The sequence below is a fragment of the Myotis nattereri genome (assembly GCF_964212035.1).
Source record: "Myotis nattereri genome assembly, chromosome: 2".
In the NCBI taxonomy this organism is placed as follows: Eukaryota; Metazoa; Chordata; class Mammalia; order Chiroptera; family Vespertilionidae; genus Myotis; species Myotis nattereri.
Window position 1 is genome coordinate 26,394,033 of NC_138076.1, and position 25,401 is coordinate 26,419,433.

At 41.5% G+C, this 25,401-nt stretch overlaps 1 protein-coding gene across 3 annotated transcripts; it reads left to right on the forward strand.

Annotated features, from left to right (window-relative positions):
- The first annotated feature begins 563 nt into the window (after positions 1-563).
- On the forward strand, positions 564-25,401 carry AP3M2 (adaptor related protein complex 3 subunit mu 2). 3 transcript variants are annotated; one of them, XM_081085005.1, is made up of 9 exons: positions 564-704; positions 2,462-2,806; positions 7,421-7,592; positions 10,626-10,763; positions 15,446-15,531; positions 15,793-15,926; positions 18,162-18,369; positions 18,638-18,782; positions 22,503-25,401. In XM_081085005.1, exons 2-9 carry the CDS (start codon positions 2,534-2,536, stop codon positions 22,601-22,603), a joined length of 1,257 nt encoding a protein of 418 aa, XP_080941131.1. In that variant the 5' UTR covers positions 564-704; positions 2,462-2,533; the 3' UTR covers positions 22,604-25,401. The 3 variants fall into 3 exon arrangements, with proteins under 3 accessions (XP_080941131.1, XP_080941129.1, XP_080941130.1); XM_081085003.1 differs by having other exon boundaries at positions 652-730; XM_081085004.1 differs by having other exon boundaries at positions 694-897.

A 25,401-nucleotide genomic window follows, 5' to 3' on the forward strand; every position in this document is an offset into this window, starting at 1 on the left:
TGACTTGAATCACTTAAAATAATAGCAATATCAACATCATTAGCGTTTCAATGCAATTTGGAGAGATACCGGCCTCGCACCTAACTGAGATCCTTAAAGGTTAAGTATCTTGCCAAGGTCAAGCAGGTGGTGGTTTAGTTGGGGCTGAAAGAAGCCTCCAGAATCCAGGACCAGAGCTCTGGATGAAAGGCTCGACCGCCCATCACCTTTACTATACCCAATGCACATAAATGAAAGGGCACCACGTCTCTTTTTAAATGCACTTATCTAATGGAGAGTAGTTGTTACTGCTCATGATTCATTATCTATGATACGCTATTAGATAAATCAATGCCCCGGAAATCACACTTTTTAGCATCCCCTGGAGGCACATCCCGCGGTTCGGCAGCTGCCAGCAACAGCCGGCCAGGCCTTTGTGACTGGCGGCCAGCCGACTGCTCACGACAGCCAATCAGGGCTTGGAGTCACAGAGCTGCACCAATCGGAGATGAACGAAACCTCGATAAGGGCCCATTGGGAGCTCGAGCCGAAGAACTGGGTGAGCCACGAACCGCAATCAATCTGAGGGGAGGGGTAACACTGAAGTCCAATCCGCGGCTTTCAGACCTCCGTCGCGGGCCAGGCCGGCCAATCAGCGGGCGTGCGGCGACCGGTGCGCGCGCGGGGGGCAATGGGGAGGCGGGGCCTGTCCGCGCAGTGGAAAGGTGGGCGCTGCGAAGAGCAAGGCCGGGTGAGGAGGGCTGGCGACCTGGGTCTGGGAAGGGGGTGACGTGCGCTCCCAGCCCACGGGGGTGGCGGCTAGGGCGCGCGAGGGTGGGGCGGGGCGCGCGGGGCTGGGGCCGGGTCACGAGATGCCACCAGGCTGAACCTCCGCGCGGCGGGATGCTGCGGGGAGAGGTAAGGGACTGGGTACCGGGCGGTGAAGGTGGCCCGCTCCGGGATGCTGGCTGAGGGAGGAGGGGATACTGTTGCCATGGCAACGCAGTGTGCAACCCGGCCACTCCTTTCGCCTCCCGAACGTGCACACACCTTAAATCTACCCCCTTTGCCTCCCGGCCTCAAGCGGTGTCTGTCGTCTGTGGCTCACAAGCGGCTGGGCTGGGACCAGCGCAAAACGAACCCACTTTGGCAGCTGTCTCTGCTCCACGTCCTAGCTCCTCTCGGCTTCCCCGTCCTCCCGTTGTCCGCTGGCGGAGGGAGTAAGCTGGCGCCGGGGCACTTGGCACAACAGGCCCCTGCGGTGTAACCTCCCGGGCCAGTTCGCGGAGTGGACACAGTTGGGATACAGTGCGGCCGCCTCATCCTGGGAACTGGTACCGTAGAGATGCTGTAGCCTGAGGGACCAGGGGTCTCCCCCAGAGGGATTTTTTAAAAAGGCATCTAACACAGAGCCTTGTGCATAACAAATACTTAGGAAATGGGGGTTGACTGAATGAATCAGACCACAATGGCAGCTTTCCCTTCCATGGACCAGCGCTGTCCCATAGAAATGTAATGCGAGCCACATGCTGTATACTAAATTTACATTTTCTAGTAACCACATTTTAAAAAGCAAAGAAGCCGAAACCGGTTTGGCTCAGAGGATAGAGCGTCGGCTTGCGGACTGAAAGGTCCCAGGTTCGATTCCGGTCAAGGGCATGTACCTGGGTTGCGGGCATATCCCCAGTAGGAGATGTGCAGGAGGCAGCTGATCGATGTTTCTAACTCTCTATCTCTCTCCCTTCCTCTCTGTAAAAAATCAATAAAATATTTAAAAAAAATAAAAAATAAAAAATAAAAAGCAAAGAAGTTAAATTAATTTTAATGTATTTTACTTAACCCCATCCATACAAAATATCAATATTAAATATAATCAAAATTAAATCAATATTACTTTATCAATATTAAATCATTGGGAAGATATTATAAATTCTCATTTTCATACAAAGCCTTCAAAATCTGGTGTGTATCTCACACTTACAGAACATCTCAGTTTGGACCAGCCACATTTCACGTGCTCGTTGGTCATACTTGGCTAATGGCTACCATATGAGACTACACAACCAAAAACATTTCTTGTATGTGTCTGAGTTGTGACCAAAAACATGAAACTCATTAATATTCTTTGGTACCCTCTTATTTGCAAGGAGGCACTGTGCAATGAGGTAACAAAAAACATGAAACCTGGTCTTTTTTCTCAAGGAGCTTCCTGTCTAGTTGAGAAAATACACATCCAAAAATTAAGTTGAATTTTAAATGGACATGATTGAGGCACTAGTAAGGACAACTGGCAGTATGTGATTGATTGACAAACAAGATGGCGGATAATGATCCTTAGGAATTCTAGGGAGGGATACTTCAGGCTCACGTAGTAGAGGAAGACTTGAGTCTAGTCTTGGAAGATGGGTAAGACTTGGACTGCTGGAAAAGATGCGGAAGGTGTTTCGGTTGAATGGAGCTCATCATAACTTTTTTTTCCTAGGGTTGAAAATCTGTAGAGTCCTGAGGCGTGCAGACTGAAAAAGACTTTCCTCTCTCACTGACAGTCTCCACCATGATTCATAGCCTTTTCTTGATCAACTCCTCTGGAGATATTTTCCTGGAGAAACATTGGAAAAGCGTGGTCAGCCGTTCTGTTTGTGATTACTTTTTTGAGGCACAAGAGAGAGCCACTGAGGCAGAAAACGTACCGCCTGTTATCCCTACCCCTCACCACTATCTCTTAAGTGTATACCGGCACAAGATCTTTTTTGTGGCTGTGATCCAGACAGAGGTTCCACCTCTGTTTGTCATTGAGTTCCTTCACCGGGTAGTGGACACATTTCAGGTGCGTAATTGTGAGGAGGTTCATGCACTTACATGATAAAGTATCTTCCTTATTGTTTTCATTGTATTCAGCTCAATTAAGAAACTTAAAAAAAAGAAAATCAAAACTGCTCTAGCCAGTTTTTCTCAGTGGATAGAGCATTGGCCCTCAGACTGAAGGGTCCTGGGTTTGATTCTGGTCAAGAGCACATACCTTGGTTGCAGGCTCAATCCCTGTGCAGGAGGCAACCAATCGATGTGTGTCTCTCACATTGATGTTTCTTTCCCTCCATCTCTCCCCCTCCCATCCACTCTCTAAAACTCAATGGCAATGCCCTAGCCAGTTTGGCTCAGTGGATAGAGCACTGGCCTATGAACTCAAGGGACCTGGGTTCGATTCTGGTCAAGGGCACATGCCTTGGTTGCAGGCTCAATCCTCAGTAGGGGGCATGCAGGAGGCAGCCAGTCAATGATTCTTTCTCATCATTGATGTTTCTAACTCTCTCTCCCTCTCCCTCTCTGAAATCAATAAAAATATTTTTTAAAAAATCCATGGCAAAATATCCTTGGATGAGTATTAACAACCAAAAAGGAAGACATTAAAAATAAATAAATAAAAACTCTGACAATGTTCACTTCCTCTCCCATCTGATAAGATTCTTGATTCTACTTATTGAATTGGCTGCATTTAGAACAGTGGTTCTCAACCTTCTGGCCCTTTAAATACAGTTCTTCATGTGACTCAACCATAAAATTATTTTCGTTGCTACTTCATAACTGTAATGTTGCTACTGTTATGAATTGTAATGTAAATATCTGATATGCAGGATGGTCTTAGGCGACCTCTGTGAAAGGGTCGTTCGACCGCCAAAGGGGTCGCGACCCACAGGTTGAGAACCGCCGATCTAGAATGACAAATTGAATACTTTTGAACGTGTTGCATGAGAAAGCCACCCTATTCAGTATGATAGTGTGCAGTCATTTTAGTTCTGGAAATTGGAATTGTCTTATGTTCTGTTCACAAATCAGAGGACTTTAGTTTTGTTTTTTTAATCCTCACCTGAGGATATTTTTCCATTGATTTTTAGAGAGAGTGGAAGAGAGAGGGAAAGATAGAGAGAAACATCAGTTTGAGAGAAACACATCAATTGGTTGCCTCCTGCATGAGCCCCGACCAGGGCCTGGGCCAGGGAGGAGCCTGCCATTGACCGGAATTAAATCTGGGACCCTTCGGTCCTCAGGCTGATGCTCAATCCACTGAGCCAAACTGGCTAGGGCTATTTTTGTTTTTAATAGTGGACTTGATGTTAACCATTGTTAATTACATTGCGTTGAGTCACATAAAAAAGTGGTAAGTGTATAAAAATATATGTACTTTTTAAAGTAGAGAAGTTAAGTAATGCTTATCTACTCTCCCTGGCAGGGGTAATTTGTGAACCTGTATTTCATCTTGGGTTTGGGGTACTTATCCACAGCATTGGAATACTAGTGATGAGCTCTTATTGCAAACCTAAGGTGGGAAATCTTCTGTACACCCCCACCCCCAAATTTAAGTAACACATTTTACATCATACAGTTTTCATTTTGAGTTTTTCTTTCAGGAATAGATTTGAACATTTTTGGGCAGTGGGGTAAAGGGGAGGTAATTTATACTACAATGGCAGCACCATTTATAGCATAAGATTTTAGGCTGCCCAGACTCTGGATTCAGTGGAATCCTCTCCCCAAAAGACTTGCTCAACTTCTAACACTTGTGGTATTTGCATAACTGAAATGATAAATGAGAAGCAAGGGCCCTGTGGTTCAACTTCTATGTCATGTGAGGTCTGGAATTAGTCCCATGAATACAGAGATTGTAGAACTGGAGAAGAAGAGAATGACTACCCAAGTGTCGTGATGAAAATTGAAAAACACGTCAAAGCGTCCTTTCATTTGCACTTATATGTAGATCACATGTCTGGAGCAGCTTTCATTCCAAGAGAATTATATTTTATAATTTTTCCCACAGATACTTTCTGGTAGTAGTATTCTGGGATTCTAGTTCTCATGTGGCATACACAGTGAAAACCTGAGCCCCAGTATGTGGAAGAACTGTAAGTGAAAGAACTCAGTAGTTATGGCCTTAAACCACTCTAACTGGGACCCGTTATGATCTCTACATATGGTACTTTACCCCATTCTAAGATTAACAGCCCCATTGGTGAAACTTGACATCAGCTTCATATTGCCATAGTGATATTATCTAATTATAAGACAGGAAGTGAGAAACGTTGTTTAATCTAGTTGAAACCACAGAGGAATTTGAGAAAACAGTACAGTGGCTTGTTTGGAAGTTTAGGACTTTATAGCTTGTCGTCTTTGAAGGCTTTGTTAAAAGTAAATGGATATATCCTGATTTTGGTGTCTTGTCTGATGTTGTTCTCTCTGGCTGTATTATATTTCTAGGACTGGAATATAATGGAAGAATTTCAGCTGTAGAATTGCAAGCACTTTTGCTGTAGCATTTTGTCATATTTATAAGTTTCCATTCCAACTGCTGAGTTCACATTCTGCCTGATTTATAAAATCTAGTGAGGTGTTTTACTTATTTTTAAAAATAAAATCAGTGTTGGGAAGGAAAATATAACTTTTATTTTCTCTTAAGTCCTCATTTCTTAAAGGAGAAATCTGTTTGTTTTATTATATTTATTTATTTATTTTTTAAATTAGGAATATCAGTCTTCATTCTTTTGTTATTAATCCTCAGCCGAGGTTATTTTTCCATTGATTTTTTAAGAGAGAGTGGAAGGGAGGGGGAGAGATAGAGAGAAAGAAATATCCACTGATTGCCTCTTGCACTTGCCCTGACCAGGGCCGGGGATCAAACCTGCAACCGAGGTATGTGCCCTTGACCAGAATCGAACCCAGGACCTTTCAGTCCACAGGCTGATGCTCTGTCCACTGAGCAAAACTGGCTTGGGCAATCTTTTTGTTTTAGAAACACATTCCTAAGTGTCCTTGGATATTAGAATGGCTTCGATAATTGACATTATCTGATGTGATTTAGATCACATCTGGAGTCCATGATCAATTTTGGATGTCATAAATTTGAGGAGAATATTGGAAAACCAGAGCATATTCAAAGACATGGCAAGATGGTGAAATGATCTAGAAACCATACTATAGCATGAATAGTAGAAAGATCAAACAGGGAGTTTGGCCCTGAGAAAAAATGTTGAAATGAAATCCTGTAGTTGTCTTCAAGTTAACTGTGGGGCTATTCTATAAACTTGTTCTTTAAGGAAGATCTAGGAAGCAAATTTTAGTTTAGCAATAGAACTTTCTAATAATCTGAGCTGCCCATGGATAGAATGGGCTTTCTCAAAAAGGGGTCAGTTTCCCTTCCTTGGATGAATTCAAGGAGGGTTATATGACTATCTCTTAGTTCCAGGAAAAGACATCACTGACATTCCTAGAAGGGCACACGAAATGACCGCAGCATTTCTTTCTAAATTAATTCATCATCGTGCATTGCATTTTACATAGTGTTTTATAGTTTACAAAGCACTTTTACATCTATTATCATTTAATCAATCATGCTGAGTTCTTACAACATCCTTACGTGTCCAATGGTATTATCCTGATTATAAAAGAAATCAAGACCCAAATTGGTTAGTATGACTTAATCAAGTAACCTAGTAAGTCACAATTAAGATTGTAACCTAGGTCTTCTGATTTGGAATCCAGAGCTTTTCCACACCCCAGATAATTTAGTATCTAAGTTCAGCCTTTGTTAATAAAAGAACAAAACATTCTTAGAATCCTAGCATCTTAGAGTAGGATGATCTAAAGTGATTTTCTGGTGTGATAGTTCATCCCCCTCATTTTATTTTATTTTCCTCTAAATTCTTATTAAGGAACTAGAGGCTCAGTGCACAAAAATTTGTGCACTTGGGGAGTCCCTCAGCCTGGCCTAGGCCCTCTCGCAGAGCAGGAACCCTCGGGGTATGTCCAACTGACAGCAGTCAGTCTAGCCTCCCTCTGCAGGAGGTGATGCATGGGCTGATCAGTGGATGGTGCTGGCTGGTGAGCAGCCAGCCCTGCCCCCCGATCACTCCTCCGCCACCACCAGTGGCTGCCGTCCCCTCCCTCTGCCCGCTGGCACCCGCCTTGGCTAGCCTAGTGCCGCCCACTCACCGGCCTCACCCCCCACTAACCGGTTGTTCTGCTGTTCGATCGATTTGCATATTAGGCTTTTATTATATAGGATAGAAGTACACAGTAAGGGTTAAAAAGATTTTCAGGTCTAATCTATGAAGTATTATCATAGTTCTTTCAAATTCTTGTTCATAAGCACACATAATTGTCTTGATTCAGTTTTGTATTCTACATATCTAGTTGAAGAAATTAACCCATAGAAGTTAAATGACTGACTTTAGTTTATAAAAGAAGTTAGTAATGACTCTAGTACTAATAGCCAGTCTGGTATTTTTTTCACTTATGAGAACTATGGTTATACTTCATTTCCTTATTGTAGAAGAATATCCCAAACATTGAGTAAACACATATGGGCAGGACTAGATCCTTATTCTCTAGGAATCCTCTTTCACTTATTACAGTATCTGAGTGATAAATAGACATTTTGTATTTTCATCAGGATTATTTTGGAGTCTGTTCAGAACCAGTGATCAAAGACAATGTGGTTGTGGTTTATGAAGTATTGGAAGAGATGCTTGATAATGGGTTTCCATTAGCCACCGAATCAAACATCCTCAAAGAACTGATAAAGCCTCCCACTATCCTCCGAACAGTTGTCAACACCATAACAGGTATGGAGAAAGCGGAAACCCACAGAAAGCTGCTGCCATCATGGGTGTGGCTTAGTCTGGTGTGTGTGTTGTTTTGAGTGCTTATCTTTGATCTCAGATATACAGATGCTTTAATTTTGCTCTTTATAGTCTTTGAGTATGAACTGAAGTAGATTTTAATTATGTGTAAAATACCGTGATTTCAATAACAGAATGAAGTGTTCTCCTTTGAAAATAATTTCTTTTCTGATTACAGAAGAAATACACGATTATTGTAGGCATGTTGGAAATACAGAAAAGCACAAAGAACATGAAATTAATTCTTAATCTCATTATACTTTTAACATACTGGTGTATATACTTTTTGTCTTTTCTAGACAAACAGATTATAGATGAATGGATAGAATTTTTTTAAACAACTTATATATATATCTTAAAACTTACCTTTTATCAATATATGAACACTGTCCAATTAGGTCAACTATTCTTCTACACCATTTTTAGTGACTTTACAATTTTCTGCCATATGGAATAAACCCTAAATTATTTACTGATTCCCTATTTATGCTGTTTCTGATTTTTTGTTCTTTTAAATATCAAGGAATTAGCATTCTTATACTTAAATCTTTGTGTATATTAGAATGATTTATTTTCAGTACTAAAAATAGAACTGCTGGGCCAAAGGGTGTGCACATTTTATGGACTTAATGCATTGTGCCAAATTGCGCTCCAGAAAAGTTACACTAACTTATACTTTCAGTAGCAATTTCTATGTGCCCTAGCCAACCCAATCATTATTATTATTAAAAAGTTTGACATTTGATAATTTAGTGGTATCTTGTTATTTACACACTCATTTTTATGACTAAGGGAGTTAAAACCTACTCAAGTGTTTATTGACTGTTTTTTTCCATATTGTGAATTACTTCTTGTGTCTTTTGCCCATTATTTTTGTTGAAATTGTTGTTTTTTTTTGTTTTTTGGTTTTTTTTAGTTTAAAATAATTCCTTTCATTTAAGGATATTAAACTACCATATATTTTGGAAATATACATGATAGTTTATGGGAGTTCCTTACATATTTTAAATACTCTATTATATATATTTTCTCACAATCTGTCTTGTCATTTGACATTGTATATGGTATGGTTTGTTTAGTCATATTTAAACATTTTTTTATTTAATAAAATTAATCATTTTTCTTTAAGGCTTTACATTTTGGGTCTTGCTAATATATAAACAGGGTTTACTTAGAATTTGACAAAATAATTGGAAAATTCATTTTAAAAGGAATAAATACGCACAAATAGCCAGGACAGTTTTGAAAAAGAATTACAAAGGGGTGGAAAGGCTTTTCCTTGTCAAATATTGATATATATATCAATTTCATATGGTGCTTGAGACAAAAACTCATAGAATAGATATGAGTTATAAAAACCAAGAGAGAGAGAGAAACTAAGATGGTTTTGAAAATAAATATTTTAAAAAAAAGAACAAGAGAGAAAATGTGTGTGTATTATCAAATACAAGACATATCATGAAGTTTTGGTAATTTAAGAAATACCAGTTGGCCCAGTAATAGGCAAATAGATGATTGGGATAAAATAGAAAAACTAGAAACAGACTCTTGCATTTATAGAAATGTGATATAGATAGATGTTGTCATATATCAAATCAGTGAGCCAAGGGCCAGTTGTTAAACATATTTATTGTATTGGGGCAGTCAGCCTTAATATAGAAATAAAATGAAGTCTCTCTACTCATTCTATACATGAAATGAAATAAGATCCAGTTAGATTAGAGTTAAACACAAACTTTATAACTGTTAGAAGAAAGCACAGGAGAATGCCCTTTTGATCTTGGAGATGGAAAGTCTTTTTTTTAAAGTGAATTTTCTTGTAATTCTTTTGTAGTTTTATTTTTGGATTTAACTTTTTAATCTATTTGGAAATTATCTTGCAAATCAATAAGAGGTAAGGCTCTAGGTTTATTTCCCCAAATTTTCAGTCACTTTTCTAACACCACATATTGAATAATTTATCTTTTTTCCCTGTTTTCAAATGATATTTTTATCTTGTACTAAGTCATTATGGATTCTTGGTCTTCTGTTTTTTAGGCTTTCCTGCCTTATTATCATACTGATTTAATTATGATAGCTTGATGAGATGTTTTAATATATAGAGCATCTTTTTAAGAAAACACATTTGTTGGGATTTTCAATATTTGAGGCTTATTTTAAACCTTAAAGAGATTTATTAGTATCTGAATCATTTATGAATATTATTGAGTCATTTTTCAGAATCTCACTTAAATCTAGAAAAAGGTATCTGAGAACCACTTTTGAAAAGCTGAAATGTTTTGTAAATATGCTGAGTATATGTGTATTTAATGTTTCTTTCTTTAGGTTAAAAAGATACAGTTTACAGAAGAAGGAAATATATTTTAATTAGTTATAATACTTCATAATTTATTATATAGAACCTTTGAATTAAAAAAAATATTTTGATGCCTGTGGGGGGAAAACAAGGCAAGGAATTGATTTATAATTCTTATAATTCTTATAGATAGGGAGAGATCTAATTTGTATTTTTTTCCTAAATTTAAGTATTAGTGTGAGAGAGATTATATTGATGTGTACATTTTAATACCTAGCATAAATGTACCTAAGAACCTACCTCAAATTAGAATATTGTTTTTACCCATGAAAATTTTATAGCAATATGTAGATTACCATCTCCACTGAAAGCCAATACATTTAAGCTGCAAGCTATTGTGGAATTTGAGAGACCAAGTTCAAGTTACTTTCAAAACCAAAATATGATATCTGTTTCTCAGGTAACTTTCTTAACCTTTATTTTGCTTGAGAAGGCAGACCAGATGGCGACAAGTTTTTAAAGTAGACTAGGTTACCCATATAGAAGTTGGGAAAACTCGTTTTTTTGAAAAGTTATTTGAATAGTGGAAGCATATAAACTTCTAGGGAAGTATTCTATTATTATTGGTTACATCCAATCATCAAATTGGAATTAAATTACAGTAATATTCATTGTCTCAGGAAGCACCAATGTGGGTGACCAGCTTCCCACTGGGCAGCTGTCAGTGGTGCCGTGGCGACGGACTGGGGTGAAATACACCAACAATGAGGCCTATTTTGATGTGATTGAAGAGATTGATGCCATCATTGATAAATCAGGTAGGTATTTTTAATGTATCTTTTAAACTATGAAAATAGAAAGAGGCCCCCTTTTTAGAATGCTTTCTATTAGCAGAATTATCCCCCATTCAAAAATCATTCATTTCAACTTAGTGCCTACTTTATGTCAGGAATTATGCTGGGGACTAGGAATGAACTTAAATATTATGATGCAGACAACATGATTATATATGTACTAGAAGCCCAGCGTGCAAAATCGCACAACCCCCCCACCCCACTCGTGCGCCCTCCCCACCCGCACTGGTCTTTGGTCATTACAGTGTTACGGTGTTATGGCCACAGGCCTTTTATTAATATAGACAAACCCCTAAAGATTCAACAAAAAGCTCTTAGAACTAAAAAAATAAATTCAATAAAGTTGTAGGAAAAACAATCAACATACAAAAATTAGTGGCATTTCTATATGCAAACAACAAACTATCCTAAAAGAAAATTAAGAAAACAGTTCCATTTATAATAGCAACAAAGAGAATAAAATACGTAGGACTAAGGAATAAACTTAAGCAAAGAAGTAAAAGATTTGTATCTTGAAAGTTATAAAACCTTGATGAAGAAAATTAAAGAAGACACAGATAAATGGAAAGACACCTGTATTCATGGAGCAGAAGAATTACATTATTAAATGTCTACAATATCCAAGGCATTCTATAGATTCAATGCTATCCCCATCAAAATCCCAATGATACTCTTTATAGAAATAGAAAAAAAAAATCCTAATAGTCATATGGAACCAAAAAAGACCCCAAGTAGCCAAAGTAGTCTTGAGCAGGAAGAGTCAAGCTAGAAACTTCACACTTCCTGATTTCAAAATATGTTATAAAATTACATTAATTAAAACAGTATGCATTTGAAATAAAAACAGACATATAGACCCACGAAACAAAATATAGAGCTCAGAAATACCAGTAAAACCATACATTTATAATCAACTGATCTTCACCAGGAGTACCAAGAATATACAATGGGGAAAGGAGTCTCTTCATTAAATGTGTTAGGGAAACTGAATATTCACAGACATATATCTACAGACAAAATCAACTCAAAATGGATTAAAGATTTAAACATAGATATGAAATTATAAAACCACTAGAAGAAAAGATAGAGAAAAAGCTTCTTGACATTGGTCTGAGCAACAATTTATTTTAGATATGACACCAAAAGCAAAGGCAACAACAAATGCAAAAATAGGCAAATGGGATTGCATCACACTAAAAAGCTTTTGTACAACAAAGAAACAATCAACAGAGTGAAAAGGCATCCTCTAAATGGGAGAAGATATTTGTGAACCATGTATCTGATAAGGGGTTACTCTCCAAAATCTATAAGGAATTCATACAACTCAATAACAAAAGAAAACAAAAAACAAATAACCTGACTAAAAAGTGGACATAGTACATGACATATTTCAAAAGAAGACATAAAAATGGCCAGCAGGTATATGAAAAGGTGCTCAACAATTACTAATCATCAGGGAAATGCAAATCAAAACTAGGAGATACTGCCTTGTACCAGTTAGAATGGCCATTATAAAAAGACAAGAGATAAGTGTTGACAGTGACGTGGAGAAAAGGTAACCCTTGTACACTGTTGGTGGGAATGTAAATTGGCACAGCCATTATGGAAAACAGTATGGAGGTTCCTCAAAATATTAAAAACAGAACTACCTTATGATCCAGCAGTCCCACTCTGGTTATATCCAAAGGAAATACAATAAGTATCTCAAAGAGATATCTGCACTTCCCTGTTCATTGTAGCATTATCCACAGTAGCCAAGATATGGAAACTAACTAAATGTCTGTTGGTGGATGAATGGGTAAAGCAGATGTAAGATAGATATACACACACAATGGAATATTACTCAGCTGTAAAAAGAAGGAAATCCTGCCATTTTAAACAACATGGATGAACTTAGAAGGCATTACGCTAAGTGAAATAAGCCAGATACAGAAAGACCAATACTGCATGATCTCACTTATAGGAGCAGAGAATGGTGGTTACCAGGGGTTAGGAGGAGGGGGAAATGAGGAGAAAATGGTAGTTGCTACTGCTGATGTTGATGATGATGATGATGATGATGATGATGATGCTATTTGGTTGTTAAATATGATGAAGTTATATAAATAAAGGAGATAAAAAGGGGTTGCATAGAGAGAGAGAACGACATAGTATGGCTGCAGAAAGCATGCTTAAGTCCAGTGAGGGAGAGAGAAAGGTAAAAAGGTGGAGAATAAGAGGGTATCCCACCCATCCAGAACAAAGTGTAAAGAGGTGATAGTGTTGCCGAAACCGGTTTTGCTCAGTGGATAGAGCGTCGGCCTGCGGACTGCAAGGTCCCAGGTTCGATTCCGGTCAAGGGCATGTACCTGGGTTGCGGGCACATCCCCAGTGGGAGATGTGCAGGAGGCAGCTGATCGATGTTTCTCTCTCATCGATGTTTCTAACTCTCTGTCTCTCTCCCTTTCTCTCTGTAAAAAATCAATAAAACATATTTAAAAAAAAAAAAAAGAGGTGATAGTGTTTATGATTTATCAATGGAATGAGTAGGAGTTATTAAAACCTTTATGGATTTTGGAGTGAAGTATGTGCAAACACTTTAAGATGAATAAAATATTGTTAGGAAATAAAGTAGTTTAGTATGACTGAATTGAGAAGCATAAAAAAAAAAAAGAAAAGGCTTAGCAGCTTTTCATATTAGTACCAAACTGGAAATATTACTGATGTCCATTAGTAATAGAAATGATAAGTAAATTTTGATGTGGTCATACAATGGAATACTATACAGTGATAAAAAAGAATGAAATACTGACAAGCCCAACAACATGAATAAATCTCATAGTGTTGAGCAAGAAACTTAGATGCATATGGTTATATGAAGTTTGAAAACAGTGCAACTTAATCTGAGGGAACAGAAGTCAGAATTTTAAGGACTTGGATTAACTGGGTGGGGCAAGAGGAGCACACTGGGATGCTAAAAAGGAATCGCATCTTGATGTGGGTGGTATTGCATAGGTGTGTACATATTTAAAATTCATTGAGCTGAACATTTACGATTTTTGCATTTTACTATAAGTTTTGCCTCAATAAAGAATAAAAAAAAAACACCCCAACAATTACTAGATTGCTAGATTGTGAAGAGTCTTGTGTGCCATTTTAAGGAAGATTATTTGGAACACTGGAAAAGTTTTAAGTTGGGGAGTAACTTGAACAGATTTATAGTGTAGAACTATCAGTCCAGCTGCAGTGTTAAGAATGGCTTGAAATGGGGTAGGACTGAAGGCAGGGAAAGCAGTTGCTGAAGTCACAAAATATAGACATCCACAATGGTAGTGAGGGTGGAGAGGAATGAGTAGATTTAAGAGGTAGAAGTCATATAAAAGAGAGGAAATGATAATTGGTTAGATGTAGGCACTGAAGAGTTAGAAGTGGACAGGATGTTCTGGCTTAGGCAACAGGACAGATGGGATCATCGTGAAGATATGGGAAATAGGAAGAGCAGGTCTGGAAACCAAGATAATGTCTCACTTTGACATGGAGAGTTTGAAGTGTCTCTGTGACAATCCAAGTGGAGCTGTCCCGTTGGCTGAACCGGAAAAACATATTAGGAAATAACTGGTCATCAATGAAAACTGAAGCCTGGGGTGATAGGCGAAGTAACCCAAGGGAAGAGTGTTGATGGAAGAAAGAGATGTTCAGAACTGTGAAAAAGCGGAGACATTTACAGGATGTGAAAAGGAAGAAAGCTGCAGAAGGCACTGCAGACGAGGAGCTAAAAAAGTAGAAAGCGAGGAGAGGGGAAGGTTTTGAAGGGGTAAACAGTGACGTATGCTACAGAGAGATCCTGTAGGATAAAGACCAAGTGTCCATGCCATATAGCAGCACAGCTCCTTGGTGGCCTTAGGGCAGCCGAGGGCAAACTACGGCCCGCGGCCGGATCCGGCCAGTTTGAAATGAATAAAACTAAAAAAAAAAAGACCGAACCCTTTTATGTAATGATGTTTACTTTGAATTTATATTAGTTCACACAAACACTCCATCCATGCTTTTGTTCCGGCCCTCTGGTCCAGTTTAAGAACCCATTGTGGCCCTCGAGTCAAAAAGTTTGCCCACCCCTGCCTTAGGGAGAGCAGTTTCTGATACGAAATTTTCTGAGCTCGGTGTGTCAGCATTTTGAAAAACCCTAACTTAACTCTGGTGCTTTGTCACATATAGAAATTTTTTTTATATTTGCAACCATAGTAAAACAAAGATTTATATTTTTGATATTTATTTTATATATTTAAATGCCATTTAACAAAGAAAAATCAACCAAAAAAATGAGTTCGCATGTCATAGGTTCGCCATCACTGGGTTAGGGTAATGATATTCTGTTTGATTCTGGTACTAGATTGAAAACTCCTTTAGACTAATTATCTCATTTATTTTTTATCCCCATGACTTCATCTAAGTATCTCATACTTGATATAAGGTTGGTAAATGTTTGGAAGGATGGACAATGCTAGGTAGATGAATTGGATGTATAGACAGAAGGAAAGAAGAAAGAGAATGAGGGAGGGATAGAGGAAGGAAGAGATGAAAGGAGGGAGGGAAGAAGGAAATAAGTTGGGAAGAACAGAGAAGAGTTCAATAATCCTTACCTTCTTTTTGTCTTGTTCCTGTCTCAGGTTCCACAATTACGGCTGAAATCCAGGGGGTGATTGATGCTTGTGTCAAACTGACTGGAATGCCAGACCTTACCCTTTCCTTCATGGTAAAAGCCTGGTCCACGCGTTTAGTTCTTGGGATGGGAAATTAGATGCTTTTGGAAAGACAGAGTGGTGAGCATGAAATGGAGCAAGAAGATATAATGAAGGACAGCCATGCAGCTTGTGTCAGGCTTGAATTCTCTATAAGTAACCAGAGAATTTGTATGTGTGTATGTATTTTAATAAAAACAGCACCTAAATTACTCCTGAAAGAAATGTGGGTGTTTAATTCCTATCTCTTGGTTTTCCTTGCCTGGCAACTATAGAACCCCAGGTTGCTGGATGATGTCAGCTTCCATCCTTGTGTTCGTTTCAAGCGCTGGGAATCTGAGCGCATCCTCTCCTTCATCCCTCCTGATGGAAACTTTCGCCTGCTCTCTTACCATGTCAGTGCCCAGAAGTAAGCAGCCTTATTATTAAAAGTGGGGCGTGTGTGTGTGTGTGTAAACCATATCCGTAGTGTTTAAGAACTCTGGTTGTGGCCCTGGCCGGTTTAGCTTAGTGGATTGTGTGTCGGCCTGCGGACTGAAGAGTCCCAGGTTTGATTCCTGGTCAAGGACACATGCCTGGGTTGCAGGCTCGATCCCCAGTAGGGGGCGTTCAGGAGGCAGCCGATCAATGATTCTCTCTCATCATTGATGCTTCTATTTCTCTGTCCCTCTCCCTTCCTCTCTGAAATCAATACAGATTATATATATATATAAAAGAACTCTGGTTGTGGAGTTACCAGAGTTCAAATTCCAGTTTCTATACGTACTAATTGGGTAAACTCTCTGGTGAGTTGCTTAACCTTTTTATGTCTGTTTTCTTTTTTGTTTGATTGTTTGTATGTTTTTTAAATATATTTTATTGATTTTTTACAGAGAGGAAGGGAGAGGGATAGAGAGTTAGAAACATCGATGAGAGAGAAACATTGATTTGCCTCCTACATGCCTCCTACTGGGGATGTGCCCGCATGCCCTTGACCAGAATCGAATCTGGGACCTTTCAGTCCGCAGGCCGACGCTCTATCCACTGAGCCAAACCAGTTAGGACCGTGGTCGGCAAACTGTGGCTCGCGAGCCACATGCGGCTCTTTGGCCCTTTGAGTGTGGCTCTTCCTAAGCCTTAGGAGTACCCTAATTAAGTTAATAACAATGTACCTACCTATATAGTTTAAGTTTAAAAAATTTGACTCTCAAAAGAAATTTCAATCGTACTGTTGATATTTGGCTCTGTTGACTAATGAGTTTGCTGACCACTGGGTTAGGACGATTGTTTGTTTTTTTAAATACATTTTTATTGATTTCAGAGAGAAAGGGAGAGGGAGAGAGAGATAGAAACATCAGTGATGAGAGAGAATTGTTGATTGGCTGCCTTCTGCACGCCCTACACTGGGGATCGAGCCTGCAACCCGGGCCTATGCCCTGACCGAGAATTGAACAGTGACCTCTTGGTTCATAGGTTGAAGCTCAACCACTGAGCTACACCGACTGGGCTGTGTCTATTTTCTAACATCAAGTTGAAAATAATAAAAGTACCTTATTATGAGGATTAAATAAGAGAATCTAAATAGTGCTGATCACAAAGTAAGTGCTCATTAAGTTTGCTGCCATTATTTTTGTTGTGATTATTATATGTCTAAACAAGAGTATTTTCTTTCTCAAATTGGAATCTGAGTACACCTGTACTCAATGCCCCCAACCCCAAAGAAGCATTAAGTTATGCAATGAAAACCATAGACTGCAATAATTTTTGACCTTGAACATTCTCTGTAATATGAGTCTAAGGTATTTTGGAGCCCTTAGTTGAAGGTATACAGTAGAAGGTATGTGAACTGAAGAGAGCCATACCTTTCTGGTGTGATTTGGAATATATAAAATATATAAAAATAATATATAAAATATCTGAGTGCTTGAGAACAAAGACTCTGGAATCAGACTGCCTAGACCTAAGCTCCACCTTCAGTACTTATGGTATGTGACCTTGGGCAAGGTCACTTAACTGAGGTTAAGCATATCAGTATTCATCTATAAAACCAGGACAGTAGCAGTACCCATTTCATACTTATTGGGAGGATTAAATGAGGTAATAGAGATCAAGCATTTAGCATAGTGACTGGTACTCAGGAAGTGCTTAATAGATTTTAAGAACTGTTATTATTCTGTGACTTCTGTATTTCCTCTTTGGTCAAATCATGACAACTACCCTACTTCATAGGTTTTTGTAAGGATCAGATGAGGTCAGGTAAAAGTTCAAGAAATTATAAAATGTCCATGATGCATGAATAATATTCTCCCAAGTACAAATAATTATCAATCACATGTCACAAAATAAAACAGAAATATGGTGATTCCTAATTTTTGTTCATAGTGCCTTTCTCAGAGTAGGCTTATCATACTCTTTGATATTATGGATGTTATTCAAAGAGTTATTAAGAATGGTTAGTTTACTTACTAGATAGCATCTTAGCTTTACAAAAAGAAAAAAAATCAAAGATCACTAGGTGTTTTTTTTCCTCCTGTGCTTAATTTTTAAGATAAGGAATAAGGAAGCAAGTAAGGGAGGAAAAGCTGCCAACAGGGCAGAGGAGGAGGAAAGGTTGCCATTTTCCCAGAACATTCATGAAATGGGCTTCTGTGCGTCTCTTTTCCAGTCTGGTGGCGATTCCAGTGTATGTCAAACATAACATCAGTTTCCGGGACAGTAGTTCACTTGGACGCTTTGAAATAACAGTGGGACCAAAGCAGACCATGGGGAAGACCATCGAGGGAGTGATTGTCACCAGCCAGATGCCCAAAGGGGTCTTGAATATGAGCCTCACTCCATCTCAGGGGACACACACATTTGACCCAGTTACTAAGGTAGGAGAATAAGCAGGAGGTTTTGAATTGCTGACATTAAGTAGAAGTAACTCTGCGGGAGCTCTCCCCACAGACTTTATACCTTGTTGAAAGGGGCGGTCAGTCACAGGGGCATTGTTTTCTCCTGGAGATATTTTATGGTAACAAATCGTGTTCTCTGTTGAGAACACCCTAGAGGCACCTTATAATATTGTGAACAGTTGCCCTGAGGTTAGAGCTCAGCAACCTCACATGAACGGTTCTGCTGTAACTTTTTTTTTCTTTGAAGATGCTGTCTTGGGATGTAGGAAAAATAAATCCCCAAAAGCTACCAAGTTTGAAGGGGACCATGAGTCTTCAGGCTGGAGCTTCCAAACCAGATGAGAACCCCACAATTAACCTGCAGTTTAAAATCCAGCAGCTGGCCATTTCTGGTAAGTGCCCCACCGCTTAGATGGCTTTGAAGAGAACAGAAATGGCACAGACATCACAAAACCTTCTCTTGGCTCCCAGCTTATCGAGTCTGACTTTATTATCTGACTAGAGACCCGGTGCACAAAAATTTGTGCACTCGCCTGGGGGGGGGGGGCTGGGGGCGTCCCTCAGCCTGGCCTGTGCCCTCTCGCAGTCTGGGACCCCTCAGGGGATGTCCACCTGCTGCCTTAGGCCCACTCCCCAGGGAATTGGGCCTAAGCTGGCAGTCAGACATCTCTCTGGCAGCCTGGGAGCCCTTGGGGGATGTCCACTTGGCAGCGGGGAGCAGGCCTAAGCTGCAGTTGGACATCCTTAGTGCTGCTGAGGAGGTGGGAGAGGCTCCCACCACCACTGCTGTGCTGACAGCCGTCAGCCTGGCTTGTGGCTGAGCAGAGCTCCCCCTGAGGAAGAGCACTGACCACCAGGGTGCAGCTCCTGCATTGAGCATCTGCCCCCTGGTGGTCAGTGTGTGTCATAGTGACCAGTCATTCCCAGTCGTTCTGCTGTTAGGGTCAATTTGCATATTACCCTTTTATTATATAGGACTAGAGGCCCAGTGCACAAAAATTTGTGCACTGGGGGGGGGGGTGGTGAGGGGAGGTCCCTCAGCCCGGCCTGTGCCCTCTCACAGTCTGGGACCCCTCAGGAGATAACGACCTGCTGGCTTAGGCCTGCTCCCGAGTGGCAGAGGGCAAGCCCAATCCCTAGGTGCAGCCCCTGGTTGGGCTCAGAGCAGGGCCGATTGGGGAGTTGGGGCGCTGCCCCCTGTCATGCACAGAGCAGGGCAGATCGGGAGGTGGCGATGCCACCCTCAGTCACGCTCAGGGTAGGCCGATTGGGGGGTTGGGGCACCGCCCCCTGTCACACACAGAGCAGGGCGGATCAGGGGATTGGGGCACCGCCACTGTCACACTCAGGGCAGGGCTGATGGGGAGGTTATGGATCTACCCCATCACATACAGAGCAGGGCCCGTGGGGGGTATTGGGGCGCCACCCTCTATCACCCACAGAGCAGGGCCGATCAGGGGGTTGGGGCACCGCCACTGTCACACTCAGGGCAGGGCCGATGGGGAGGTTATGGCTCTACCCCGTCACACACAGAGCAGGGCCCGTGGGGGGGTGGGGGGTTGGGGCGGCGCACCCTGTCACACACAGAGCAGGGCCGATCAGGGGGTTGGGGTGCCACACTCTGTCACACACAGAGCCGCAGGGTGATCAGGGGGTTGGGGAGCTCCCCCCTATCAGGCACAGAGCAGGGTTGATAAGGGGTTTGGGGTGCCTTCCCCTGTCACGAACAGAGCAGGGTGGATAGGGAGTTTGTGGCCCCGCCCCCTGTCACACACAGAGCCACAGGGTGATCAGGGGGTTTGGGCGCTGCCCCCTGTCACGCTGATCCCAGTGCCGGTAGGCCTCTCAGCTCCGCTGATCCCGGTGCTGGGAGGCCTTGCGGCTCTGCTGATCCCGCTGCTGGGAGGCATATTACCCTTTTACTATATAGGATAGAGGCCTGGTGCATGGGTGGGGGTCGGCTGGTTTGCCTGGCCAGCCTGAGTGAGGGGCTGAGGGCCGTTTTCAGGCTGGCCACACCCTCTTCAGGGTCGGGGGTCCCCACTGGGGTGCCTGGCCAGCCTGGGTGAGGGGCTGATGGCTGTTTTCAGGCTGGCCAACCCCTCCAGCAGAGACCTTCACCCCATGGGGGTGTGGCCAGTCTGGGTGGGGGGCTGATGGCTGTTTGCAGGCTGGCCAAGCCCCCCAGCAGGGACTCTTGCCCCATGGGGGTGTGGCCAGTCTGGGTGAGGGGCTGAGGGCCGTTTTTGGGCTGGCCACGCCCCCCGGCGACCCAAGCTCCCAGCCTCTCCTTTTTTTTTTTTTTCTCCTGGGATTTATTTATCTTCTATAATTGAAACTTTGTAGCCTTGAGAGGAGCTCAGAGCTGGCCAGGGTGGGTGGGAAGCTTGGCTTCCTCCGTCGCTGGGGGCAACCCAAGCCTCCTGCTCACTCCAGCTCTGTGGCTGCTGCCATCTTAGCTGGGTTAATTTGCATACTCGCCCCTGATTGGCTGGTGGGCGTGGCTTCAGCATAGCAGAGGGATGGTTAATTTGCATGTTTAACTTTTATTATATAGGATATGTAATCTTTAGTAAAATCTTTTCTAGTGTATTTCTGGGGAAAGTTTATAATCCTTGCTTTGAAGTTGGCCTAAGGGACCTGAATAAAAGTGTCTGAGACAGGAACAATATTGGTAGGCAGAGATGTTTCTGGGCAGTTGCTGAGTCATCCTAGGTGTCAGTTTGGGCTTTCCTGGGTCTTCAGTGTGGGAATGCTTCTGTACTCTCAGCTGGTAATTGAATAATTTCCTTTCCTTTCCCCCAATTTCAGAAGACTTTTACATTTGCTTTTTAAAAAATTCTCACCCAAGGATTTGCTTATTGATTTGAGAGAGAGAGAGAAGAAGAACATCTATTGATTGTCTTATGTCTGTGCCCTGACCAGATATTGAACCCCCAACCTAGGTACATGCTCACTGGGCATCCAACCCACAACCTTTCAATATATGGGATGATGCTCCAACCAGCTGAGCCATACTGGCCAGGGCCATATTTGCTTTTGTTATCATTTAGAATCCTTGGGCCTACCCAAGTCAGTTCACTATAGTCTATACTTACTTCAAGATGATCCTATATAATAAAAGCCTAATATGCTAAGTGTCCGGTCGTCCGGTTGGCTGTTCAACCAATTAAAGCGTAATATGCTAATGATATGCTAAGGCTACTCAACTGCTCCCTATGATGTGCACTAACCACCAGGGGGCAGACACTCCGACCATTAGGTAAGCTTGCTGCTGGGGTCTGGCCAATTGGGACTGAGCAAGATGGGCCGGACATGCTCTGGAGCCCTCCCTCGGTTCCTCCCTGGCTGGCCACCCTCCAGTGTCCCTCCCCAGCCCCAATTGTGCACCGGTGGGGTCCCTTGGCCTGGCCTGCCCCCTCTTGCAATCCAGGCTGAGGGCCCCCTCCCCACCGAGTGCATGAATTTCGTGCACTGGGCCTCTAGTAGTAATAATAATAGTTAGCAGTTACTGGGTATTTACTGTGTGCTGGGTACTGTCTTAAGCTTTTTACATCTGTTATTCAATCTGTTGAACAATCCTGTAAGATAGAGAGGAAATGATTTTAACTTTACATGAAGTTCCTATTTTTCTTTACCAAAGGGCTTTGTCTAATTTAAGTGATTAGAATTTACTTAAATTAAAAACTCTTTCATCTTAAAACACTTAATAAACTTTAAAGTTTTATATGGTATAAATTTTTTTTTTTGCTTAGTATAGTGAGAATACTTGAGAAGCATTCATTTATTCATTATTTTCCATTATTCATTCAGTGGTGATTTATTTCTTTATTAATTCCTTGATCTCATCACTGTCGATTCAGGTATCCAGTACAATAACTAGAGGAAAATACATGGTGCTCTTATTTTCCTTGCACCTCATTTCAGTCTGCATGTAACTTTCTGCCCTTCCACTTCAGGAACAGGTCCTCTAATACTTTTTTTTTTTTTTGGCTCATGGCTACTACTATCTCTCTCCCACTCTTTGAATTGAAATGAATTTAAACAGTTATGCTACCTGCTTCTTTTGAATCATGCTTATGTCATATTCTTCCTTCCTTCCTTCCTTCCAGGACTCAAAGTGAACCGCCTGGATATGTATGGAGAGAAGTACAAACCCTTTAAGGGCATAAAATACATGACCAAAGCTGGAAAGTTCCAAGTTCGAACCTGAAGGGAGAGTTTTGCAAAGGGAACAGTACAAACACTTTTTCATTTCTTACTTGTCTAACAGTGTAAAACAATTTCAGCCTGTCTCCTAGGTCAGTCCCCTTCTGGACCTAACCGCTCCTATTTTTCCTCAGCCTTCAGTGCCATGGAACTAATCAAGGGAGAAAAGGGTCGCCGGGGAGGATGAGACAGAACTAAAACACAGTCAGCACCACCTCAGTTCTTAAAGAGCTGGGCGATGGAGGCCAGGGGTACTTGATACCATATTTAACTATTTTAATGTGGTTACCATAGGAAAACACTAGCATTTGTTACTTGCTTGGCTTTAATTATCTAAAGCCAATGAAAAACTTCTTTGTTATTGTTTTTTAAGGTGGAAAGAAAGTAAGGGAGAGAAAGAGGAAGAGAAAAGGAGGGAGAAAATGGGAGGGTGAGAGGGAGGAAGGAAGGAAAGAAAAAGGAAGAAAGAGAGAGAAAAATAGGAAGAAAGAAAGGAAAGCTTGGAAGAGAATGAATGTTAGTCGAGCAAAAGCCAGTTAAGGATCTCGTCTGTGACGGGGAAGAAAGTGGAAACAGTATAATTAAAGAAGTATGAACACACTAAAGTGAAAGTGGCAAGACAAGCAAGTCCCACATGAAGGAGGGCTGGAAAGAATAGAGCTGAGTTTCTTTCTGATCTCTCTACTTTCATATATTTAAAAAATTTGTACTTCTAGAAATGAACTGGCAACTTCTTAAATGGAGCCCACTATTGATATGGAAAACCCTAGTAGAACCTGATTGCCCCTTAAAGACCAGGACTCTATCCGACCAGTTTTCAGATACTGGCTGCTGCTTGTCTTCAGTACTTGGTTGGTCATCTTCAGTGGGAAGGTGACTTGCCTTTTCCTGGTGGTGGTTGCCAGAAATGCCTCTTTTTGTAACCCAAAACAATTCTACTCACTTCACAGAATTCACCAGCTTTTGCCTGTTACCCGAGGAGAGTTTCAGAAAAGCCAGTCCGGGGCAGCCATATTCTGTATGTCACAGTATTGGAGTGTAGGTGGCCTGCTTGGTCCTCAGGAAGGTGTACCACAACTATAACCCAGTGATTTCTCCTTTTTAAAAAATAAAAATAAAAACATTTTAAAATTGATTTTGGAGGAGAGATAGAAACATCAATGATAAGAGAGTATCATTGATCAACTGCCTCCTTCACACCCCCTACTGGGGATCAAGCCCATAACCTGGACATGTGCCCTGACTAACTGTGACCTCCTGGGGCCACACCTGCCAGGCGATTCCTTTTCATGTGTCAGTGCTGGACTGGTCCTGGAGTCTAAGCCGTCTTGTTGGAAACTTTTTTATCCGTAACCCTAAGTCAAAAGAATGCTTAAATGAGGATGGATTCATCCTTGAAGCTGCTCAGTAAAGTTACTTCCTCGATCTTTTATTTTGTTCTCTATAATATATTTATTAACACTAGAGGCCCAGTGCACAAAAATTTGTACACTTGGGAGGGTCCCTCAGCCCTGCCTGCGCCCTCTCGCAGTCCAGGACCCCTCAGGGGATGTCCACCTGCCAGCTTAGGCCCGCTTCCCAGGGGATTGGGTCTAAGCTGGCAGTCAGACATCCCTCTGGCAGCCCGGGAGCGCTTGGGGGATGTCCGTAATCAGACATCCTTAGTGCTGCCGAGGAGGTGAGAGGGGATCCTGCCACCGCCGCTGAGTTCCCAGCCATCAGTCCAGTTTGTGGCTGAGCAGAGCTCCCCCTGTGGGAGTGTACTGATCACCAGGGGGCAGCTCCTGCGTTGAGCATCTGCCCCCTGGTGGTCAGTGTGCGTCATAGTGACCAGCCCTTCCTGGTCGTTCCGCTGTTATGGTCAATTTGCATATTACCCTCTTATTATATAGGATAGCTATCCGCCAGTCCATTTTTCTTTTAATCCTTCCCCCCTCAAAAAGTCCCCCTAGTCTTTGAATAAAACTAATGTAGGAAGATGGGTCATGTTGATTATGTGTAAACCAGTTTCAGAAACATGGCAACTGCAGGGATTACCTCAGGCTTTCCCAACGGGTAATTTTTATTCTAGTTTAGTGAGTCTATTACCCATTTAAATATTTATATAAAAGGCAGGTTTTTAAAAATCATAGCTTAAGTAGTGATATTGTTGTGCTTTGCTTCATGCATGGAGAAAAATGAAGACACATATTCTCCAAACCTTATAGTCTTTCTCTAAAGCCCTATTTCCAAAATACTTAAGTGATTCTTTTTCTAGTTTTACCTTCCTACCTGCTGGACTTGTTTTTGCTGCAGAGCAATGTTGCTTTGTGTTTTTTCTCTGGGATAAATTGTGCACTATATGATGTGTTTCAGATCCCACCACTCCAAAATTTTCTGAGTGCTGTGTCCCATATACACACCTACCATGTGGTTGGTAGAATACGTCGAATTACTTCTCCTGAGGCCTCTGGAGGATTTTAATGTTTTACAGAAAACAACCAATCTTGGTCCCTGAATATTCTTAGTGTTTTAAGTCCAGCTGTTGTATTTCCTCCAGGGCAGCTCATCCTAATCTCAAGGGAGGATGTTAAGGGGGAATAAAGTATCTAGGGGATGGGAGCTGCAGGCCTTAGCACATGAAGTGACTCTCACACCACCTGTAGCAGGGCCCTGGAGCACAGGAGGGTGGCACTGCTATCGCCTGGCAGTGTGTTAGCATAAGTAACGCAGGGTGGCTTGGCCACGCTGTTCAGCTCCATGTGTTTAACATGTACAGAAGTGTCTTCTCTGTTTGTGTTAATAAAGTGGAGTTTTACCATC

What these genes read in the sequence shown, in the direction of transcription:
- AP3M2 (XM_081085005.1), top strand. Translation starts at nt 2,534, where the DNA reads ATGATTCATAGCCTTTTCTTGATCAACTCCTCTGGAGATATTTTCCTG. An exon ending in GGGTAGTGGACACATTTCAG is followed by an intron (nt 2,807 to 7,420) that starts GTGCGTAATTGT and finishes TATTTTCATCAG; the next exon opens with GATTATTTTGGAGTCTGTTC. An exon ending in CCAGCAGCTGGCCATTTCTG is followed by an intron (nt 18,783 to 22,502) that starts GTAAGTGCCCCA and finishes CCTTCCTTCCAG; the next exon opens with GACTCAAAGTGAACCGCCTG.